General features: G+C 32.9%; 5 protein-coding genes across 6 annotated transcripts in view; 1 reads left to right on the forward strand and 4 right to left on the reverse strand.

The window, feature by feature from the left end:
* The window catches only part of mwh (multiple wing hairs), a 147931-nt gene that overhangs the window by 33775 nt on the left and 94191 nt on the right, over positions 1-19965 (reverse strand). The window lies entirely within an intron of this gene.
* LOC135960797 (lysozyme 1-like) lies at positions 1364-1839 on the reverse strand. The gene has a single exon (XM_065512186.1). It carries the CDS (start codon positions 1808-1810, stop codon positions 1385-1387), a length of 426 nt encoding a protein of 141 aa, XP_065368258.1. The 5' UTR covers positions 1811-1839; the 3' UTR covers positions 1364-1384.
* LOC135960101 (lysozyme 1-like) lies at positions 8767-9263 on the reverse strand. Its single transcript, XM_065511310.1, has one exon. The coding sequence runs from the start codon at positions 9241-9243 to the stop codon at positions 8818-8820; it is 426 nt and encodes a 141-aa protein (XP_065367382.1). The 5' UTR covers positions 9244-9263; the 3' UTR covers positions 8767-8817.
* LOC135960159 (inactive lysozyme 1A) lies at positions 9982-10484 on the forward strand. The gene has a single exon (XM_065511384.1). It carries the CDS (start codon positions 10026-10028, stop codon positions 10449-10451), a length of 426 nt encoding a protein of 141 aa, XP_065367456.1. The 5' UTR covers positions 9982-10025; the 3' UTR covers positions 10452-10484.
* Positions 16117-16620, reverse strand: LOC135960170 (inactive lysozyme 1A-like). The gene has a single exon (XM_065511398.1). The coding sequence runs from the start codon at positions 16594-16596 to the stop codon at positions 16171-16173; it is 426 nt and encodes a 141-aa protein (XP_065367470.1). The 5' UTR covers positions 16597-16620; the 3' UTR covers positions 16117-16170.

Here is a 19965-nt window from a genome sequence, read left to right on the forward strand (position 1 = left end):
AGTACATTTGATTATAATTTCGATATCGAAATAACTTTTCGATACTCATTGCGGTAATTCGGCCCAAACACAATTTAAGTGGTGGTGATGGGAGAACATTTGTAAGACGTCAGAAGGAAAAGAGCACCCAGTCCAGTCAAATTTGGTTGTGGAAATATTCAGCCCAATTATGAATAAAAAATTCCCTGATAGTTTGTTCCCCGTGAGTTTTTCCCATTGAATTTGAATAGGAAAAATGAGAAAAGGGGAAAAATTCCCGGAAAATTTTTATTCATAATTGGGCTGAATATTTCCACAACCAAATTTGACTGGACTGGGTGCTCTTTTCCTTCTGACGTCTTACAAATGTGTGTATGTGTTTTTCAGAACAAGATATGGACCCAATTCATATCAAAACAGGTACTATGATTGGAGTCGGATACAGATCCATTTCAAACGATCTTATGTAACCAAAAGCTGACGAAAATATGCCCCTAATTTGGAGATTCCAGCATGACAATGACCCCCAATTACACCACTAGGGTTGTATACTAGTGGTTACAATCCGAGGTAATAGATTTTTTAATAGAAAACCTATGGAAAATTGTAGATCGCAAAATATGGACTCAAAATTATAAGATGCGGTTAAAAGGGAAGGGTGAAATATCACTGTGTGTAATATTTTAAGACATGGAAATATAACCATATACGGACACCACTACATGATGAAAGGCCAAACAAAAGACCCGTGTCTCCCAGACATGCATTTTTTTTATGGGCCCCCAAAGAGTTAGGGCCCCGGTGTCATTTTTGAAAAAAAGGATAATTTTCTCATGCTCATAACTTGCAAACCAATCGGCATTTTGATTTACTTTCTGAGGCAAAGATGTGGCTCTTGTCATAAAGAACAAAAATTGTGAACACATAAAATCAAAAAAACTTTATCTTTAAGACCAAAATTGCAAAAAAAAATTAAAAAATTTTTTAAATTTTTTTACCTTTTTTCCTTTGTTCTGGTCCATAGGTAGCAAACCGTTCAAAATTCAAGGAAACAATTAACTAAAAAAATGTACCTACGATCTCAATAAACAACTTTCTAGAACATATGAACTTTCTAGGAATGATTCTTAACTTCCTTTTTTTTGGTATTTTATCATGTAGTGGTGTCCGTATATGGTTATATTTTTACGTGCTGCACATACAAATAAACAAAAAAATACTAAAAGTTAAAAATATCTTAAGAATATTTTTGGATTATGACCTATTGAATATTAGGAAAAGTTTCCATTGTATTGTTAAACATTAAATAACTGATTTTGGATTTTCACTACACTTTTTTTGGATCAGTTTAAATTTATTTTCTTTAATAGTTTAAAACGTCTTTAAGTCATTATACACTTTTACATTAACTAAAACACACATCAATGGTGGACAAAGTGCCTTGGCATTTTGACAAAGTAGACCAGGCTTTCCAACCCTGTCGCTCCAATACCTTGCGGGCACAAGCCACCGAAGCAGTAATGTCATCAGTCAACAAATCATCACAATTAACTTTGCATAGGTTGTAGGAGGTACTGCCATCGGAAGGTTTACACCAATATTTACTGTTTATTTGAAAAATGCCATAATCTTTGCTGCCATTTTCATTAACAGGTCCCACAAGATCTTTTTTATAACTAGATTCATATTTAGCAAGGCAGGTCCAAACGGCCAATTGATCCTTTGGTACTCCCAAGTTATACATGTCCGTAGCCAAAGTGCAACGTTTGTTAGCGGCTAAAGAAGAGCTGGCCAAGGCTAAGATGCCAACCACAGCTATAAAGATTTTCATGTTGTTTCCTTTAGTTTGTAACTTTGACTGTTAGTAAAGCACTGTGGGGTTTTCTTGATCATCCGTGTGTCTTTATATGAAAATTCTTAGTTTAGATTATTAATATTTAATATTTATTTTAAGAAAACATCTGTTAATTATTAAGTATTGTACACTGCTTATTATAAGTATTGTAAGATAAATTAATATTGATTTAAATTTAATATTTAAATGTAACTACTCATTATTGGGTTTAATATTTTATCAATTAATGTAAATATTGTCAGTTATCTGAAAATTAAACTAAAACCATATATAGCAGCAAAAAATTGTATAAATTGTGCCGTGCCCTCTTGGAAAATTGAGGACCAGTAAAGGGTATTTCATTAAGTTATTATTGTTTTTAAATTTAAATCAAACAAATTGTATGTGAGATATCAGCGAAAGGCCTACCTATCTAGGGAATATAACATCGCACAGTGGTATAGAGAAAAAAATAGAGCAAAGAGGAAGCGTTGTCGAGTTTAAGTTTTGAACTTGGACATCATGGACCAACCAGGGGCGCGACCAAGGGCCTTCTAAGTAGAACACCTCGGGTATTTTACATTTTTAAAACGATCTTCCGATTTCAAAAAAATTACATATATAGAATCTCCTTGTTGAACACTAAAAAAAACATGGTCGTAGCTTTCAATTATATCTTATAGCTTAGGAGATATTCGCATTTGAAAATTAAATTTTAAAAATTTTTATCCACACTACTCCAGTTTTTTGATAACAGCAGATCCAAATGTTTCCGATTCTCTCCAATTTTCCTATATTGGAGTAACAACACATGTATATGTCAAATAGAAAAAGAATTGTTTAAAAATAATGCCTAAGTCCAAAGTTATATGCATTCTAATTTAAAAAAAATTTAAAATGCGATTTTTCTGTAATTTTTTGTAAAAAAGTACTTTTTTCTTTTTAAGTTATCGCACAAAATTTCTAAGAGAATGTATAAAAATTTTATACTTCTTGAAAAGCTAACTCTTCATCAAATATTTTAAATGAAAAAAAAATGTGAATATTGTTGATACCGCAGGGACCAGGACCATTCAAAAAACTCCAATTTTTTATGTAAAATTAAAATTTAGGACAAAAATTCTCAAATCGCATATTCGATATCAAAATTTCGTAACCGATTTTAGATGACCCAATATGTTTTTAATTATTTTGTAAAGGGTTCCGATAACCCCGACTCTGGTATGGATATTATAGCAAAAAAAAAAACTAAAAATTCCCATTTTTGGAATTTTTCAACACTTTTTTGGGAATTGCAGGATTGCTGATAATAAATTTCAAAATTTGTTTTTATTTTTCCATTTTAAATGGAAAAATCTATATAACTGTGAAATTTCATTACAAAACATTCATAAATAAAAATTTAATTTCAATTTGAATAATTTGTATCTTTGAAAAATCTCAATAAAATGCATTTTTTGTTATATTTTTGAAAAAATTATTCCATGAATTTTTTAATTGTTAAAAATCCTCTATCCATTGATATATAACTAGGGTTTTTAGGACCTTTTTTGATTCCCGGGAATCGAGAAATTTTTTTCTACATTCCCGGGTACCCGGCTATTCCCGAAATATATAATGATACTGTAAATTAGGAATATTATAGCCAAATTTCAAAAATAAGCATAGTGTTATAGTTATTAAATATCAGAGCTTCGAATTGATTAATAAATTTTGAGCTAAATTCACTAAAATCTTAAACCGTAATTAAAGAATGTCAGCCTTTCATTCCATAAATCCATTCCAAATATTTATATTTTTAGATTCATTCCAAAGCCTTTTTTAAACTGAATTAATTTTAAAGTTAATAACAGAATTTATTCAAACTTTGAATGATTAAATTTTTGTTAAATCAAATAAATCATTTCCAAAATTAATTGAAAAAATTGTCTTAAGCCTTTTAGTACTAGATTTGAATTGAAGAAAAATTTAATCATTTAATAAATTTTTGAAGCTATTTTGTTATGGATTTGAAGAAGAAATCTATTATTGCCGAGATATAAGCAATAAAACTGTAAAAAGCTTTTCACAGTTTTTTGGTAAAAAAAATTGAATTCTAACTTGTTTTCTATGTATTTTCGTCAGTTTTTAATTCCCGGGATTCCCTACTAAAAATCCCGGGAATCCGGTAGTGAAAAATTGGCAAAATTCCCGGGAAATTTGTACCGGGAATTCTCGGGATAAAAACCCTATATATAACATGTCTGCCTTATGTTTTTTACGTGGCAAATTAATAAGGGAAAGATTATTTGCATATGTAGACTGGCGACATAGAAAAGCCCACAAGAAAAAGTCTAACGCACGAGGAGATGACCAATGTGGCATGAGCCGTATGGTACGAGCCGTCCTGTTGAAACCACATGTGGTTGGTGTCTATATCAACCAATTAAGACCCTAAGAAGTTGGCAATCTTCGACATAAAGTGCTTGCCGTTGATGTTGATGTTGATGTTGATGTCCTGGCCAACGTCGTTCTCAACTAAATTTGGACCGATAACTCCGCCAGTCCAAAATCCACACCAAAAGTGAAATTTTTGGTATGTATTTGACGCTCATGGATCTCATGTGAATTGGTATTGCCCCAAATTCGCCAAATCTGTTTATTGACGTATCATCCAGAAATGGGGTACGATTTTTTGATGATTTTTTGATGAACATTCGCGGAACGTTGCCCGTACAGAAAACCCATTTTGATAAAACACTTTTATCATTTGCACTTGTGGTTGATCGCTATATCCAGTCATGGTGATCTGGCAAAACAAACTGAATAAATGACAGCCATTTCAACTGTTAAAGTTAGGAAGTCCCTATTGGAAGACCCTTTATATTTCAGATATTGAAATAAATTGAAATATTCTTCAATTGTGCAAACTTCTAATTATACCCTACACCACCATAGTGGGGAGGTTTGTAACGCCCAAAAATATTAGTCTAACACCCATCTTATACCGATCAACGCAGAATCACTTTCTGAGTCGATTTAAGAACAGATCGTAATTTTGAAAATATTTCGATAAAATTTATTGAAATTTAAAATGTTTTACTCAATGTATGGTTGGTCTTGATCGATTATAATTTCTCACATCTTTTTTTATTAGTTTTTGGTTACCCTGCCATAAAATAAATATGACGAACGTGCTTTTTATAAGCATGGTAAATTAATCAGTCAGACGTTAGTCCAAATGGCCTGATTGTTTAATACTTTTTTTTATGAATTATCTTATAGAGAAAACAAATCAAAACATTGCAAAAAATTAATAAGTATAAAATTAGTTTTGTTTTTATTTATACCACTTCAGTAATTTTTTTGGAAATTGATAATTTCATCGTATAAATTGAAGAAAGAAAATAATAGCAAAACAACTATGAATTTATAAACAAACAATTGTTTAATAAAAAAGCCAATTTGGTTTTTTTTTTTTTGTTTGTTAACCAATTTATATGTTTTTTTTCATGTTTAATTTCTTTTAAAGCATGTTATTTTTAATGACCATGTAACAGCTGATGTAATGCAATACAAGTAGCAATAAAAACCCTACTTCCTCTAGCAAGATATTAACAAATTTAGTGTTATAGAAGAAATTACTCGTTAAGCTCGTAAAAGTAATTACATCATGGTAAATATATAGATTATCTATAAGAAATTGTCATCTGGAGCGACTTTTAGGTGTATGCCTCAACTCAAACTGAATTTTATTAAAGTGCTTTCGTAATAGGCAGTCATGTTGTTAATTTCATTATCTAGAACAGTGGTCGGCATATAAAGAACATTGCCATGTCGAGTCTTTTGCTTAATTTGACTCCTTCTGAAGCTTCCCCAGATGGTGGATATGGGGGCTTGACTACATTCAAATGATAGAAGTAATACACTCCTGTGTATGGGATTTATCATGTAGCCCCAGGAGTTCCTAGAACTCCTCGTGCACCAAATAAAAATATGCTAGAGTGATACCCAAATTAAGGCCAAAATGGTTTCTAATAAACTCAGTTCCGGAGGCTAATGGTGGACAGGCCGCCAGTCGTCGTCATCAAGCGCAATATCGAAGGTGATCAACTTGGCTTCTCGTGTTGTTGTAGCATCATAAACAGTTATACAATATTTAATCCGGGGGTTCTGCATGTTATTAAAGTCCATGGAATTGAGCTACTTCGACTGGATGAGTCCATTAATCCACTGGACGTAAAGAAGTAGGGTTGGCTGAACAGTTAAATATGTGGAGGGTGTCAGGATACTAACCACATGCATAAGTTGAGGACAGCTTGGTATATGCGGGGCCAAAAGCCATTAAGCCTGTTGCACTAATTTGATATTAGTTATGCCAGAACGCCTCTTGTTTTACGCTTCAGAAACTTCTCGACGTCTGCTATCGGCGGTGGGAGACCTCCAAGTAGGATATTCATACGGTATCCTGCTACCGCAGAATTGATGGTGTCTCTATGAATGTCGTTCAAAGCTATCATATACGAGCGGTGATTAAATGGATCCTGCATATACCTCTGTAACCTCTTCTCGTATTTATGTAGGTCCTGTCTGACATGCCTCGGGGGAGACTTCAACTGTGTGGTGTCGAAGTTTTGGATTACTCCTCCGATGACATCCCAGAAGCAACTGTTGCGCCAACATGACGGTTGTTCCTTGACCTGTAGAACCTTAGTTTCCTCGTAAAGGTGGTGGTCGGAGGTAATTTGAAGGCAGCCTGTTCTTAAGGCTGTATTTTGACAGTTTGGAATATTTCTCCACTGAGTATCACTCAACTCAAAGGCGAACACACTGGTCGGACCACTGACTGACCAATCGTCTTGCCCATACCCCAAGTGGTGGCGGCTAGTACCTTGAGCTACTTCTTCCTATTTCTCAGTTTATGCGTGATTGCAGTTTCGTGTGCTGAGGAGCTTAAAGGCTATCAAATGATTTTCAGGTGGTTCACTGTCGGAATTTATACGCCGTCGACCATGATGCCTAAGTTTAGTTTTACCTCCTTCGTATTGAGAGTATTGCCGATGACGTCGTTGGTGATAACTGCATGTTACGTGCGGTGAAGAAATTTTGAACTTCGTTGGCATATATTATTGAAGATTTACAGAAAAAGTGGAAACGGTTTCAATGACAAGCCAACAAAAGGTAACCAAGGGAATGTTCAAAATGGCACGGAGAAAGATGGTAGAGGAATTTAGTTATGTTGAAATCTAATCAAATTGTGCATGCGGAAAAATCCCAATGGCACACCAGGAGAAGGTGGAAAACGACACAAACGAAAGAATTGAGCAGTACATCTTGGATGCTGATGACGATGAACCACAAATCGATATTGAGAGCTACAGGTTTAACAGGCAGATACTGTTTGTTCAACTAGAATTAGACACCTGTATAGTGATTCTTAAAGACCTGATGGACAATTAGACAGCGAAAACATTCTAAGGATCAATGGCAAGAAATATAGAGGTTTGGACGTAGCAAAATAGGAGAAAAAGTCTCTCTGATCGAGGTCCGTTTAGATAAAACATCTGTGACGTACATTGCAGAGTAGAAAGCGAATTGTTCAAAATTGTTAAGATTCCCCTAGGATGGACGCCACACCGGAGAGAGAGAACTAATCCCGAAAACAGGGCAGATGACGAAGCAACCTGGAGTCCGAAATTATTCCGTCCCAAGAAGAATCTTTCCTACCCGAATATTCATACTGCTACAGTAGATCAAACTTCAACGGAGTAAAACGGCAACATAATATCTGATGGAAGAGATATCTAAAAATAAGATACATGTTGTTTTCATACAGGAAACTTGCACCATTTGGAACAGGGCAACTGGACTGAATGGCCCAAATTACCATATTCTCCATATGCCGACCATATTCTCCATATGTACACTGCAGAGAAGAAAGCGATGGTAATGTTTGCCCGCACGTCTATCTTTTTAAAAATTGTTAAGACTGGAGTAAAACGACAACATTACCTCTAATCAAGCAGAACCTTCAGGAACCTCGGACCATTTGGAACCGGGTAACTGGACTGAAGGACCAGAATACCAGAATTTCCATATTCTCTCTATGCCGACCACTGATTTAAGACCTGTGTGAAAGCAACTTAATAAAATAAAAAATTTTTATGCAATAAATTGTATAAAAAATATTTGAAATTTTTTTTCTGTTACCCACTAAATGCAATACTTTATGCAATAATTTAAGTTCAATGCCTAAATTGAATTTGATATTGTTTTGCCAACTAAACAATACTGGTAAAACTGAATAATTAGTGGAACTATTTCTGTTTATTTTGTTTTCGCTTTCCATTCAATAAAGCTTAAAATTGCGTGTTATAGTGTTTATTTTCAAATTTTGTGCGCTTCTTTATGGCATTTGTTAATGATTTTCTATTGTTTTACGAAACATTTGTATTGAAAATTCACACAATTTGAAATAAGTATTTGAAAATTTTTTTACGAAAACAAACAAACAAATGCGTAAAAGTTTAACAATCTTCATTCAGCTGATTTTATGATGAATTTAAGATTGAAGCTTTGTAGTTGAGGTTGTGGGTTTTATGTGGTAGAGTACAATTAAAGTTCATAATGTTTAGCATTGTGTTAATTACTTTGCAACATGAACAGATTACAGTCTAAATGGCAAAAAAAAAGTACCATAACGAAATAACCACAAATACCACCAAGTATAAATTTATAATGATATGAAATAAAAATTATATATGACGTAAATGTTAGAAAAATAAAACTATAAAAATAGAAATAAATAGTACTTGAGTTTGAAGTGCTATTGTAAAAATATTTTATTCTAGCAAATCATCAGGGTACTTGAGAATTTTTTATAACTTTGTTTGATGAGTTAAGGTAGTTTGTATTCTAGATATAAATCAACAAAGAAGTTGAATCACTTCCCGAATTTTAAGAAAACACACAAGTTTATCAGTTATTCATAATTTTTTTTATTATCGTTTTATCATCAAAGAAGCTTAGAAACAATCATTAATGCTGGGCAAAGAGCCGCTGCAGTATTTCCAGGTGGACCAGGCAGTCCAGCCTTGTTGGGACTTGACCTTGCGGGCACACTTCACCGACTTGCTAATGTTATCGGTCAACAAAGCATCACAGCTCAATTTGCATTCGTTGTAGGAGAAACGACCATTGGCAGGCTGACACCAGTAATAGTTGTTGATTTGGAAGATGCCATAATCGTTGGAGCCATTCGAGTTGGTGGGTCCTACAACACCGGTGCGGTATGAAGATTCGTGTTCAGCAATGCAGGTCCATTGAGGCAATTCAGATTTGGGTACACCCAAGGCATACATTTCCTTAGCCAGAGAGCAGCGTGTCATAGTCTTGCCCAAGGCAGGAGCAAACAATGCCAAAGCGGCCACCAAAACAATGAAGAATTTCATGATTATTAAAAAGCAGTTAAAAATAAACTATGTTTTAAACCATGGTACAATCAGTTACCAGGTACAATTATTAGAGAGAGTTTCCAATGTTCACCCCTAAAACGTCAAACTATTTATTTAGTAACTTCTTTTGTTACCGCGATATTTTTTAAATTTGTTACGTTTTAACTGAAATTATAAACACTTATTAAAAAAATATAGTTTTTCTTCAATTGTTAGTAAATTTTTGTAATAAAAATTTTAATTCAATTATTTTTTTTGGCATTTCCTTTTTATATTTTTTAATTTTCTTTTGTTTGACGTTATAGGGAATGTATAATTGAGAACATACTTTCTAATAATTGTACCTTGCTTATTCTACAATGGTTTTAAACCATAAAATGTGTCCCCTATTTATATCAAAATTTCAAATACTGTTTATAGATTACAACCAAAGCAAAACGGAGCAGGAGTTTTTACTCAAGTTATAAGATAAGGATTGTGTGATTTTTTAAACCACAAAGTTCAAGTAATCTAACGATATCTAAAATAAATATTTATATGAACGATTTGAGGGCCCAGCTTGTTAAAAACACTTGAGATAATTTAACTTTAATTTCACTTATTATATTGATATTTATCTATATAATAGACAGCTGTTCTAGTACAACATAGTCTAATCTAATAATTCTTTTTAATAAATACTATTATCTCAATTTTATTTACTTAAAAATGGCTATAAAATGCTGGCAAATTTGTGACATTAATTACAGTTTGTTTTCAACTACTTCTGAACTATCATCATGAAATTCTTTATTGTTTTATTGGCCGCTTTGGCTTTGTTTGCTCCTGCCTTGGGCAAGACCATGACACGCTGCTCCTTGGCTAAGGAAATGTATGCCTTGGGTGTACCCAAATCCGAATTACCTCAATGGACCTGCATTGCTGAACACGAATCTTCGTACCGCACCGGTGTTGTAGGACCCACCAACTCTAATGGCTCCAACGATTATGGCATCTTCCAAATCAACAACTATTATTGGTGTCAACCGGCCAATGGTCGTTTCTCCTACAACGAATGCAAATTGAGCTGTGATGCTTTGTTGACCGACAATATTAGCAACTCGGTGAAGTGTGCCCGCAAGGTTAAGTCCCAACAAGGCTGGACTGCCTGGTCCACCTGGAAATACTGCAGCGGCTCCTTGCCCAGCATTAATGATTGTTTCTAAGATGGTTTTTTAAAATGATATGTTAATAAAAAATGATTTGAATTAATGTTTAAATATTGTGCAAATTTATTATTTGGAGAACTAAGGGAAAATATCTTTTAATGTACGTCATTATATGAGGCCATAAATGCAAAAGTGGTGTAACCCACAATTTTCGTTGGTTGCTGTTCTGGAGTTACATACATTCATTACATTAACAACTGTCAATATAAAGTAATGGAGCTGAAAAAATCGTTTTTGCAAAGAGTAAAAGTAATGTAAGTTACCCCTACCCCTAAGTAAATATATTGGGGTTACATCACCTTTGCGTTGATACCCTCATAAGACGATTTGCTAAATATATTTTTCTGTATATCTGTCAATATGTATTAAAAATGTGGCATTCAATTTGGCAAAAACATTCTTTATTGAACGAATATGTTTGGCATTGATAATAAGTCTAATGCAAACAAGTTAGAGTGCTACAACTACGAAATTTCGGTTATATCAAAAATCGGTTTTTGTTGAAAGATTGTTTTTATATTGACATTTTTTTGGAGGAAGAATTTTTTTGATAATTCGATCGAATGTTTATAAAAACACTATTTTTTTATAAAAAATCAATTTTGCGGAAGAAATCTGTTTATCTTTTAATCGACTAGCCACCCGACTATAAGGAATTTAGGATAACCATGTATGAAAGTCTAAGTCCTTCTTAGACTTTCATGCTAGTTTCTTTTTTACACAAAGAAAATTCGTTACTGCCAGTCGAATGATTGAGTTCGAAAAGCTCATTGAAATTCGAATCAAATGTAGTGAATGAATAATAATCTAAATAATCACCTCGATACAGTTTCTTATTGATATACAATTTGAATCCTTAAGATATTCCAGAGTTTCGTACTCTTCCTCACACGTTCTACAGATCGTGTTGTCGTATAGACCAATAAGTGTGCCATCTACTCTTTATGTACAAATTAGCTGAATAGGTCAACACCTATTCATATTAACAATCTATCTACTTTGTTTTCTATTTGTTTGGATTTCCCCATAGAATATCAGTCGATATTTTAACCTTCTAACCGGCAAGGCTGCCTTTAGGCGGGGTATGTTAAATGTATGTAATGCTGCTTTATTTGCTTATTTCTCCTGTTATAACGGTAAATATGTGTAAAGTAACAAACAATTTACTTATTGTGATAAATATGAACGTGCACGTGTCTTTTGTTTGTTTTTATTCCAACGTATTTTTTTTTATTCAAACAATAACCTGGTATATTTTTTACCTCCAAATAAAATTGGCCGGTTAGAGGGTTAACAGTTTCTGACATGCAAATTTATTGTACATTCATTAAGTTACATTTTATACTTTGGGAAGGGTTTGCCATTTCGTTTCCAATAATGTTGTTGAGGTTGGAATTGAAATTTTATTTCGTTCTTATATTGTAAAACATGATTTTATTAACCGTTTGACTATCCAAAATACAAGTTGGAGTTTTGATATCAATCATCTTCAAGCATTTTATGATTTGGGAGACGAATGTATTTTGTACTTACATATGTATATTTCGTCTTAGTTCGTAGAAGCCCATTTGTTTTGAATTCTGCCATATCCTTCAGTAGTAACATTAACCACTTATAAAATGTAAGATATACCTAATTTTAGCTTTTGGTGTCTGGTTGCATGACTCATTTATAAGTCATTCTTCCATTACCATCAATCTAGTTGCTGCTAAGGTTGCTACATAATTGATAGTATTGATAAAATAAATGCATAGATCGGAAACTCTTCTGTCAAAGACCTAACTCAGTTGTCAAAAAAATAAGTGGTGAGAATGTATAGTGAAAGTTTTATTCTAGTTTCCGATCTATATGTATTTATCTGTGATTCTAAGTACGAGTATATACCCAGCAAAAATGGTGCTTCCTCGGAAGCAGGTTTGTAAGGCAGAGAGCACTTGAGAGATTTTTATATGGGATTCCTCGCGTAGAGGCTCTGCATAAGGAATCCAAAATAAGCATATTTCACAGCTTTAAAATTAACCTGATTTCATCGAATTAAATATGTGCAAACAATTGTGCACATAGATTTTAGAGCTGCTGAGAAGCAATAAAATCTTACAGACCCAGTGATTGCCTAACAAGAAGCGCTGATTTTTTCCAAAATCATTTTTGTAAGGCAATAATTTTAGGATGCAATTAATGTAGCAGTAGAAGATGCAGTAATGATATTTATTGCTTCCAAATCCGAAATATTTTTTGCTGGGTACAGTTTTTAATCAACTTCCTTTGTTTAATGACAGCTGACGTTTGTGTTATTCTATTATCAATCAAGATTATTTCCGTTAGGGCACACTTCATATGTAATAATATAATCTCTTTAAATTCTTATCTATTTTTTTCAATTTATTTTAAAATAACTATTTAAATGAAAAGTAAAGTACTCGAAAATGAAAGTACTCGAAGTTATATGTATGAAATCAAAATTTTATATTATTTTTATTAATGAAAAATTAGAAAGTCATGTTATCAATTAAAAACTAATTGTATAAAAAATAAATTTTTGGTTTAAATTAAAAGAACAAAAGTAAAGTGCGTTCTATACTTAGTTTTAGAGTGTATTGTATATTCATATATTTATTAATTTTTCATTATTTCAAAAGGAAGCTGACTCAAATCTATGCCTGACCAACATCATTACAACTACGAAATAATCGTCTACCACTATTGTTTTCAATGTTGTCCTAATGTTGTAATACGAATAATTCCAATATTGGTGTGGTATACGATTTTTCGAAGCGTAATTTTCTTCTTTCTGCATTGTTTTACATACAATAGTATTTCTTTAGATTTACATTTGGTTAGTATTGTAATTTTGTAGTTACAGTATTGTACTGGCATAGAATATTGGCAATAGTCGTATTTACTGCCTGACTAAAGTCTACTGACTGGTTTCTGGGTGATAGGTCCTCTTATTTTAAAAAGACCCTGTCATTGGAGTGATATCAATCCACATCTTTTAGAAAGTCGATGGCAGGTCTTCAAACTAAGACCTTTTCCCCTCCAATTCTAGAATATCTGAGAGCAGCGAAGAACATATTTAAATTAATATGAGAATGCATAATTGTAGAAATTTCGAATGGAATGAAAAACGTATCATGTCACAAAAAGTACCCTACTTGAATTGTGCATTTGTTAACAAAAAACATTAACTACTAAACATGATATAATACTCCTATAATGATGACACAAAATCAACTAACTAAATTTATGTAATCACTTAGCTAATACAGTGTAACGACAAATAAAAAAAAACAACTTGTTAAGATTGTAATAAAATTAACAAAATACTAAAACAAACAACCAACAACTAACTAACAACAAAAAAACCTATGTAATAATCAGCAATTATGTATGAATACCCTTCAACACGATAGTTTGAAGTTATTACAACCTGGAACAAGAAGCAACAAATGCAACATGTTGTTAATGTGAACTTTATGGTTAATGTATCATCATCATCATACAAACACATAAGTCAATGTATCATCACACTTGCTGTATAAAACTGATGATTTAAAACAATAAAAAAAATATGTATGTAAAAAATAACTATAACAAAATAGAAATAGTTATAATTTGAGCAGCATAGTTACCAACAGTAACAACAAATTATAAACAAGAAAAGCTAATTAAAAATTATTTCAAACAAGCTATAAAAGAAATACATACATGCTGAACTGACTGACTTCAGAGTGCTACGATTGTATTTACTTGTCTGGATGTCTGTAGACTAGACTCCTCTACCTTAAACTTCAAAAAAAAGCACAATAAAATTACATATGATTTATCACAGTTGGATAAGTCAATACTTTGGTAAATTGTTAAACTTTTATTGTAAAAACAATCTAACTAAGCCGAATCTTATATATTCCAAGGTTTCTTCAATTCTGTCAAGGTCATCAAAGTATGTAGTTTTTGTGAAATGATCGTTGGAGTCAAATATCTCTCCGCCGAGACATTTCTTCAGATTTGGAAACAAGAAATAGTCGGTAAATCCGGAGAACATGGAGGAAGAGGGAGCATTTCGTAGCCTAATTCATTGACGTGTGTAATCTTTTGTGGCCTTAATTGAGAGCAAACACTGCAGTCATCTTGCGGGAAGCATTCTCATACCAAAGTGATCATTCAAAATTGAAACAACTGAGACATGTGAGATGTCAATGGCTTCCACAATCTTTCGCTCTTTAAATAAAATAGATAACCATCTGTAACTTCTAAAAGGTTAGTCCGATTTGAATGAAATTCGACATGCGTAAAGAAGAAGTGTTGTCGAGTTTTAGTTTTGAACTTGGACCGCATGGGACCTCCGGGGGTGCGGCCCGAGGTCCTAACTTTATATTAAATATTTTAAATGAAAATAAATTTGAAAATTTTTGTTACCGAGGGGACCAGGTCCATCCCAAAAACGTCTATTTTGTATGTAAAATTCAACTTTAGCTCAAATCGCATAGTCGATCTCAAAATATAGTAACCAATTTTAAATGGCCAAATACGTTTTTAATTATTTTGTAAAGGGTTCCGATAACCCCGCCTCTGCTATGGATATTATGGCCAATAAACTAAAAAATTCCATTTTTGGGATTTTTGGGAATTGCGGGATTCCTGATTACAATTTTCAAAATTTATTTCTAGTTTTCTATTTTCAATAGATGAATCTATATAACTGTAAAATTACATTTAACAAATATTCATAAATAAAAATTTAATTTCAATTTTAAAAATTTGTATTTTTGCAAAAACTCAAATATTTTTCAAAAAAGTATTCTATTTTGGAAAAATAGACCTTATGTTTTTAATTAGGAAAAACTTAACAACTCGCAGACTGGCCATTCAGAACGTTCGGCATCTTCCGAGCTTGTACGGCCACAACGATATAAAGTGAACCACTTTTTTACCATTGAAATTGATGGTGCATAGTTCCAGAGTTGAGTGATGGTTTTTTTCCGCAAAAAAATGCTTAATGAGCAGACAAAATTAACTTTTTTCCAATTTCTCCTCAAGACAAGAGATAGTCTGCTATCAATGGCTGTCAAGCACAAACTAAATGACACAACTTATTAAAATTTTGACAGCAGTCAACTGACAGATATGAGCAGAGTTGCAGTTTCACTACAATTTTCAAAATCTCATTTTTCCACGCCTGATTTTCGAACAACCTAAACAGTGCTTAGGTTTATTATTAAAGTATTGTTACTGTTGTTGTAGCTGTCTAATAAACAACAATAGCAAAAAAATAACAAAAACAATAAGCTTTAAACTTGGTGGTCTATTAAATACTACCAGGTAGATTTGTGCTCATACACTTGATTTTGTTCCGAACCGTACAATGTAGGAATGTACAATGCAATGCAAGCGTCAGCAACAGCATGTGTGAACTTGAGTTTTTAGTATTTAAAGTTCAGATTAAGATGGAGATTAAGGCAGACAGTGTTTACACTAAACAATATATTGGAAGGGAAACAAATAAAAAATATAACACACTACGAAACAAGTAACAAATTAGTTGATTATTTGAGAGCCTTGTAACTCTACTGATTCCGAAGTTATCACACAGCATCAAGTGCATATAAAAAACAGACATTATTTTGCTCTCTTGAAAAGATCTAAAAAAACACATAGCCCATTTTTGCATTCAAGACAATGTTATGATTTTATTTAAGTCTTATCGTCAACGAATTTAGAAACAATCATTAATACTGGGCAATGCACCGTTGCAATATTTCCAGGTAGACCAGGCAGTCCAGCTTTGTTGGGACTTCACCTTGCGGGCACACTTCACCGAGTTGCTAATATTGTCGGTCAACAAAGCATCACAGCTCAATTTGCATTCGTTGTAGGAGAAACGACCATTGGCAGGTTGACACCAGTAATAGTTGTTGATTTGGAAGATGCCATAATCATTGGAGCCATTAGAGTTGGTGGGTCCCACAACACCGGTGCGGTACGAAGATTCGTGTTCAGCAATGCAGGTCCATTGAGGCAATTCGGATTTTGGTACACCCAAGGCATACATTTCCCTAGCCAAGGAGCAGCGTGTAAAAGTCTTGCCATAGGCAGGAGCAAACAAAGCCAAGGCAGCCAACAAAACAATAAAGAACTTCATGATTGCTACAAAACAGTTTAAAAGATACTATGCCTAAAACAAAAACCTTTTGGACAATTTATAGGAAAAAATTCGTTTGAAATGCTTTTAGATTAGAATGTTATTCTATAGCTGTTTGTAAACATTTTATTATTAGCTCTTTTTTTTAAAACGCAAGTACATACTTCAAAATTTTAGATAATAAATATGTTATTAACATAATAATCAATATAAATTCAGACATACGTAGTCTAAAGTGATTTTAAACAAATTTTTAATGACCTAAAAAGAATTTTGAGGGGCTTTCATATTAATCAATGTATATTTAAGATATCTGCTTTACACTTGAACTTTGTTGTTAACAGTTTAGATTTTAGTTAAAAACAACTATAATCGTCGTACAGGAAGTTTTTCTTTACTTCTTTAATTTGTAACAAGTAAGAGAGCTATATTCGGCTGTGTAGAATCTTATATACCCTTCACCAAATTATACTTCAAAATAAAGATTTTAAATATTTTTTGGTAAAAAAAAATTTATTATTTTTCCAGTTGTTTTTCAAATTTTTTTTTTTCGAAATGTTTTTAATTTTTTTTAAATTTAAATTTTTTTTTTTTGTTTTTTAAATTTTTTTATTTTATATTTAGCGAAAAAAAATTCGGGTTAAAAAATATTTGTTCCGATTTTGACCCATTGTAGGTCCAACTTACTATGGTCTTATATACGTCGTTGCAAAAGTCGTTGAAATATCTATCATTAGCTATCCATATTGTCTATATTAATGACTTAGTAATCCAGATTTTAAATAGCAATCGAGCCGGAAGAATTCCGGAGAATCGTGTATGTAAGTTATATCGTGTATATAAGGATCCAGAATATATATACTTTATAGGGTCGGAAAATTATATTGTGGAAATTACAAACGGAATGACAAACTTATAAATACCCTTCTCACGAAGGTGAAGGGTATAAAAAAGTGTGGCTGAAGCACTCACCAAAGTTTATGGAGAATGTTTTCCATCGGTTTTAACGTGCGAGAAATGATTTGTTCGGTTCAGAAGTGATGATTTTGACATGAAAGTCAAAGATCGCCCAGGCCAGCCAAAAAAGTTTGAAGACCAAGAATTGGAGGCATTACTCCATGAAGATTGTTGTCCAACTCAACAAGAGCTTGCCAAATCATTGGGAGCTACTCAACCAGCAATTTAAAAGCGTTTGCGAGCAGCAGCATTCATCCAAAAGCAGGGAAATTGGGTACCATACGAATGAAGTCAAGAGACCTTGAAAGTTTTTTCATGTCCGAAATGATGCTTGAACGCTATAAAAGAAAGTAAAATGGATCCATTGCGATAACCCGAAGCGTAAGAGATCGTATGTGGAGCCCGGCCAACCAGCCGAATCAACAGCAAAGCCAAATATCCATGGCGCTAAGGTAATTTTCTGTATTTGGTGGGAGCAAAAGGGTTCTATCTATTATGAGCTGCTGGAACCTGTACCGAATGCAACTGATTCTTTTTTTTTTATTATTATTTATTTTCAACAACCTAGCATATTGGCCATAACCGGTTATAAATTTCTACTTAAAATTTCTATTTAAAATCTTTTGAAGCGGGCAGTTGCCGGCCAGACATAGAACCGTAATATTCCTCATGTTGCAATACCTATTAAAAAGTATTAAGAATAAAATGGTTGGGAAGTTTTGCTTCACCCGCTTTACAGTCTAGACCGTGCCCCGTCCGACTACTATTTATTTCCATCGATGCAGAACGCTCTCTCTGGAACACTTTGAAACAGAGTATCCGATATTCTCTTGATTCGTTCTTGGCTTCAAAAGATGTGCAGTTCTTTTGGCTCGGAATCCATATGTTGCCAATCGAAAGGCCTCAGTTTCTTCCTAAAATCAGTAATTATTCAACTAAGTTACTGGTTTATAAGTGCATGAAGGTAAAGTAACTCAAGTTTTTGGAGGTGTTTGGCCAATTTAAAAAGCAAATTCTTGTTATACTCGATAACACCTATCAGAAAAATAGTAGTTACTCTTTAACACTGCTATAATGTTTTATTGATTACCATATAGCTTCTAAAGAAGCACAAAATAAGGCAGACTACTACTACTACATAGAGAAAAATATTCGTTTGTACACACCGTCAGTTGATAAAATACAATTTCGGTTGAAGCAACCAAACTTTTGTTAGCATTTATAAAATTTCGTAGCACAATGGTAAAATTCGGTCAGGATAGCCAACAAATTCGGTTGCTACTACGAATCTGTTTTCCCTATATAAGTACCCACAGTGTAACAGGCCTTTCAAATTATTATTTACATTTCCTTAATATTCGCCAGTGTAAACACTCCTATAACTGAGGTAATACATATTTTTAATGATGCTTTAAAAAAAAAATGATTTCATTTCACGTGTGTCTAACCGTCTGAGTGAGTGTGTTCACATAAGTAACGACCCACGTTATAAAGTCTGCAAAATGAGTCAAGTCGGGAAATATTACACATCATGAGCTGAAGCTGTCAACGTTGACAGCAATACATCTAAAAAAAAACAACTGAAACAAGTAGAAAATAATAAAAAAAAAATATAAAAAAAATCATAACAAAACCAAGTTATATTAGGCTATGACGAATATTATATACCCACCATCAATATGTGACAATAAAATATTTTTGTGATATAGGAGTTATAAGGGGGGTAGGGTCAATTATGGATCCATTCACACAAAAGTTGGTATAAAGATTTAGGGTCATATAAAACTTGTTTTCAATTTTATCACAATATTAATTATTATAATACAATTATGAATTATCAAGTCATTTCCTGAGGGGGACCTTGTATGGGGACTGGGGACAAATGTTGACCGATTTTAGTCTATTTTACAGTATAATTTAAGAGTACTTGGAACTAATGTTTGGAAAATTTTATTAGGATTGCGGCATAATCAATATATTTATGACGACTGACAGTATTCCGGGGGCACATTTTTAAGGGGGCTAGGAGAAATCCTGGACCGATGTTGATACATTTTAATACCAAACAAATCTTATCAACTGATAGTATTTCAGCCAGTCTTTCGTATGTGCTCTATCCTATTTTCAACATACAGACAAAGCTAGATCGCCTGACAATCTTATGAGGACCCAGAACATATATACAAATCTGGGTCTGTAGCATATTTTTTTGATGTGTTACAAATGGAATGACAGAATCAATATACCGCCCATCTTTTTTGGTTATAATATATCTATTTATGACTTATGCGCCAGACTTAAAAATACATTTGCAAAACATTCACACTCACATAGGTTGTTGGTACAATTTGTAAGATACTATGTAGCAATACAAAGGTAGTATCTTTTTTTATAGTTTGAACACTGTGTGTG

This window comes from Calliphora vicina, chromosome 5 (genome assembly GCF_958450345.1).
Source record: "Calliphora vicina chromosome 5, idCalVici1.1, whole genome shotgun sequence".
Lineage (NCBI taxonomy): Eukaryota > Metazoa > Arthropoda > Insecta > Diptera > Calliphoridae > Calliphora > Calliphora vicina.

What these genes read in the sequence shown, in the direction of transcription:
- LOC135960797 (XM_065512186.1), bottom strand. Translation starts at nt 1,810, where the DNA reads ATGAAAATCTTTATAGCTGTGGTTGGCATCTTAGCCTTGGCCAGCTCT.
- LOC135960101 (XM_065511310.1), bottom strand. Translation starts at nt 9,243, where the DNA reads ATGAAATTCTTCATTGTTTTGGTGGCCGCTTTGGCATTGTTTGCTCCT.
- LOC135960159 (XM_065511384.1), top strand. Translation starts at nt 10,026, where the DNA reads ATGAAATTCTTTATTGTTTTATTGGCCGCTTTGGCTTTGTTTGCTCCT.
- LOC135960170 (XM_065511398.1), bottom strand. Translation starts at nt 16,596, where the DNA reads ATGAAGTTCTTTATTGTTTTGTTGGCTGCCTTGGCTTTGTTTGCTCCT.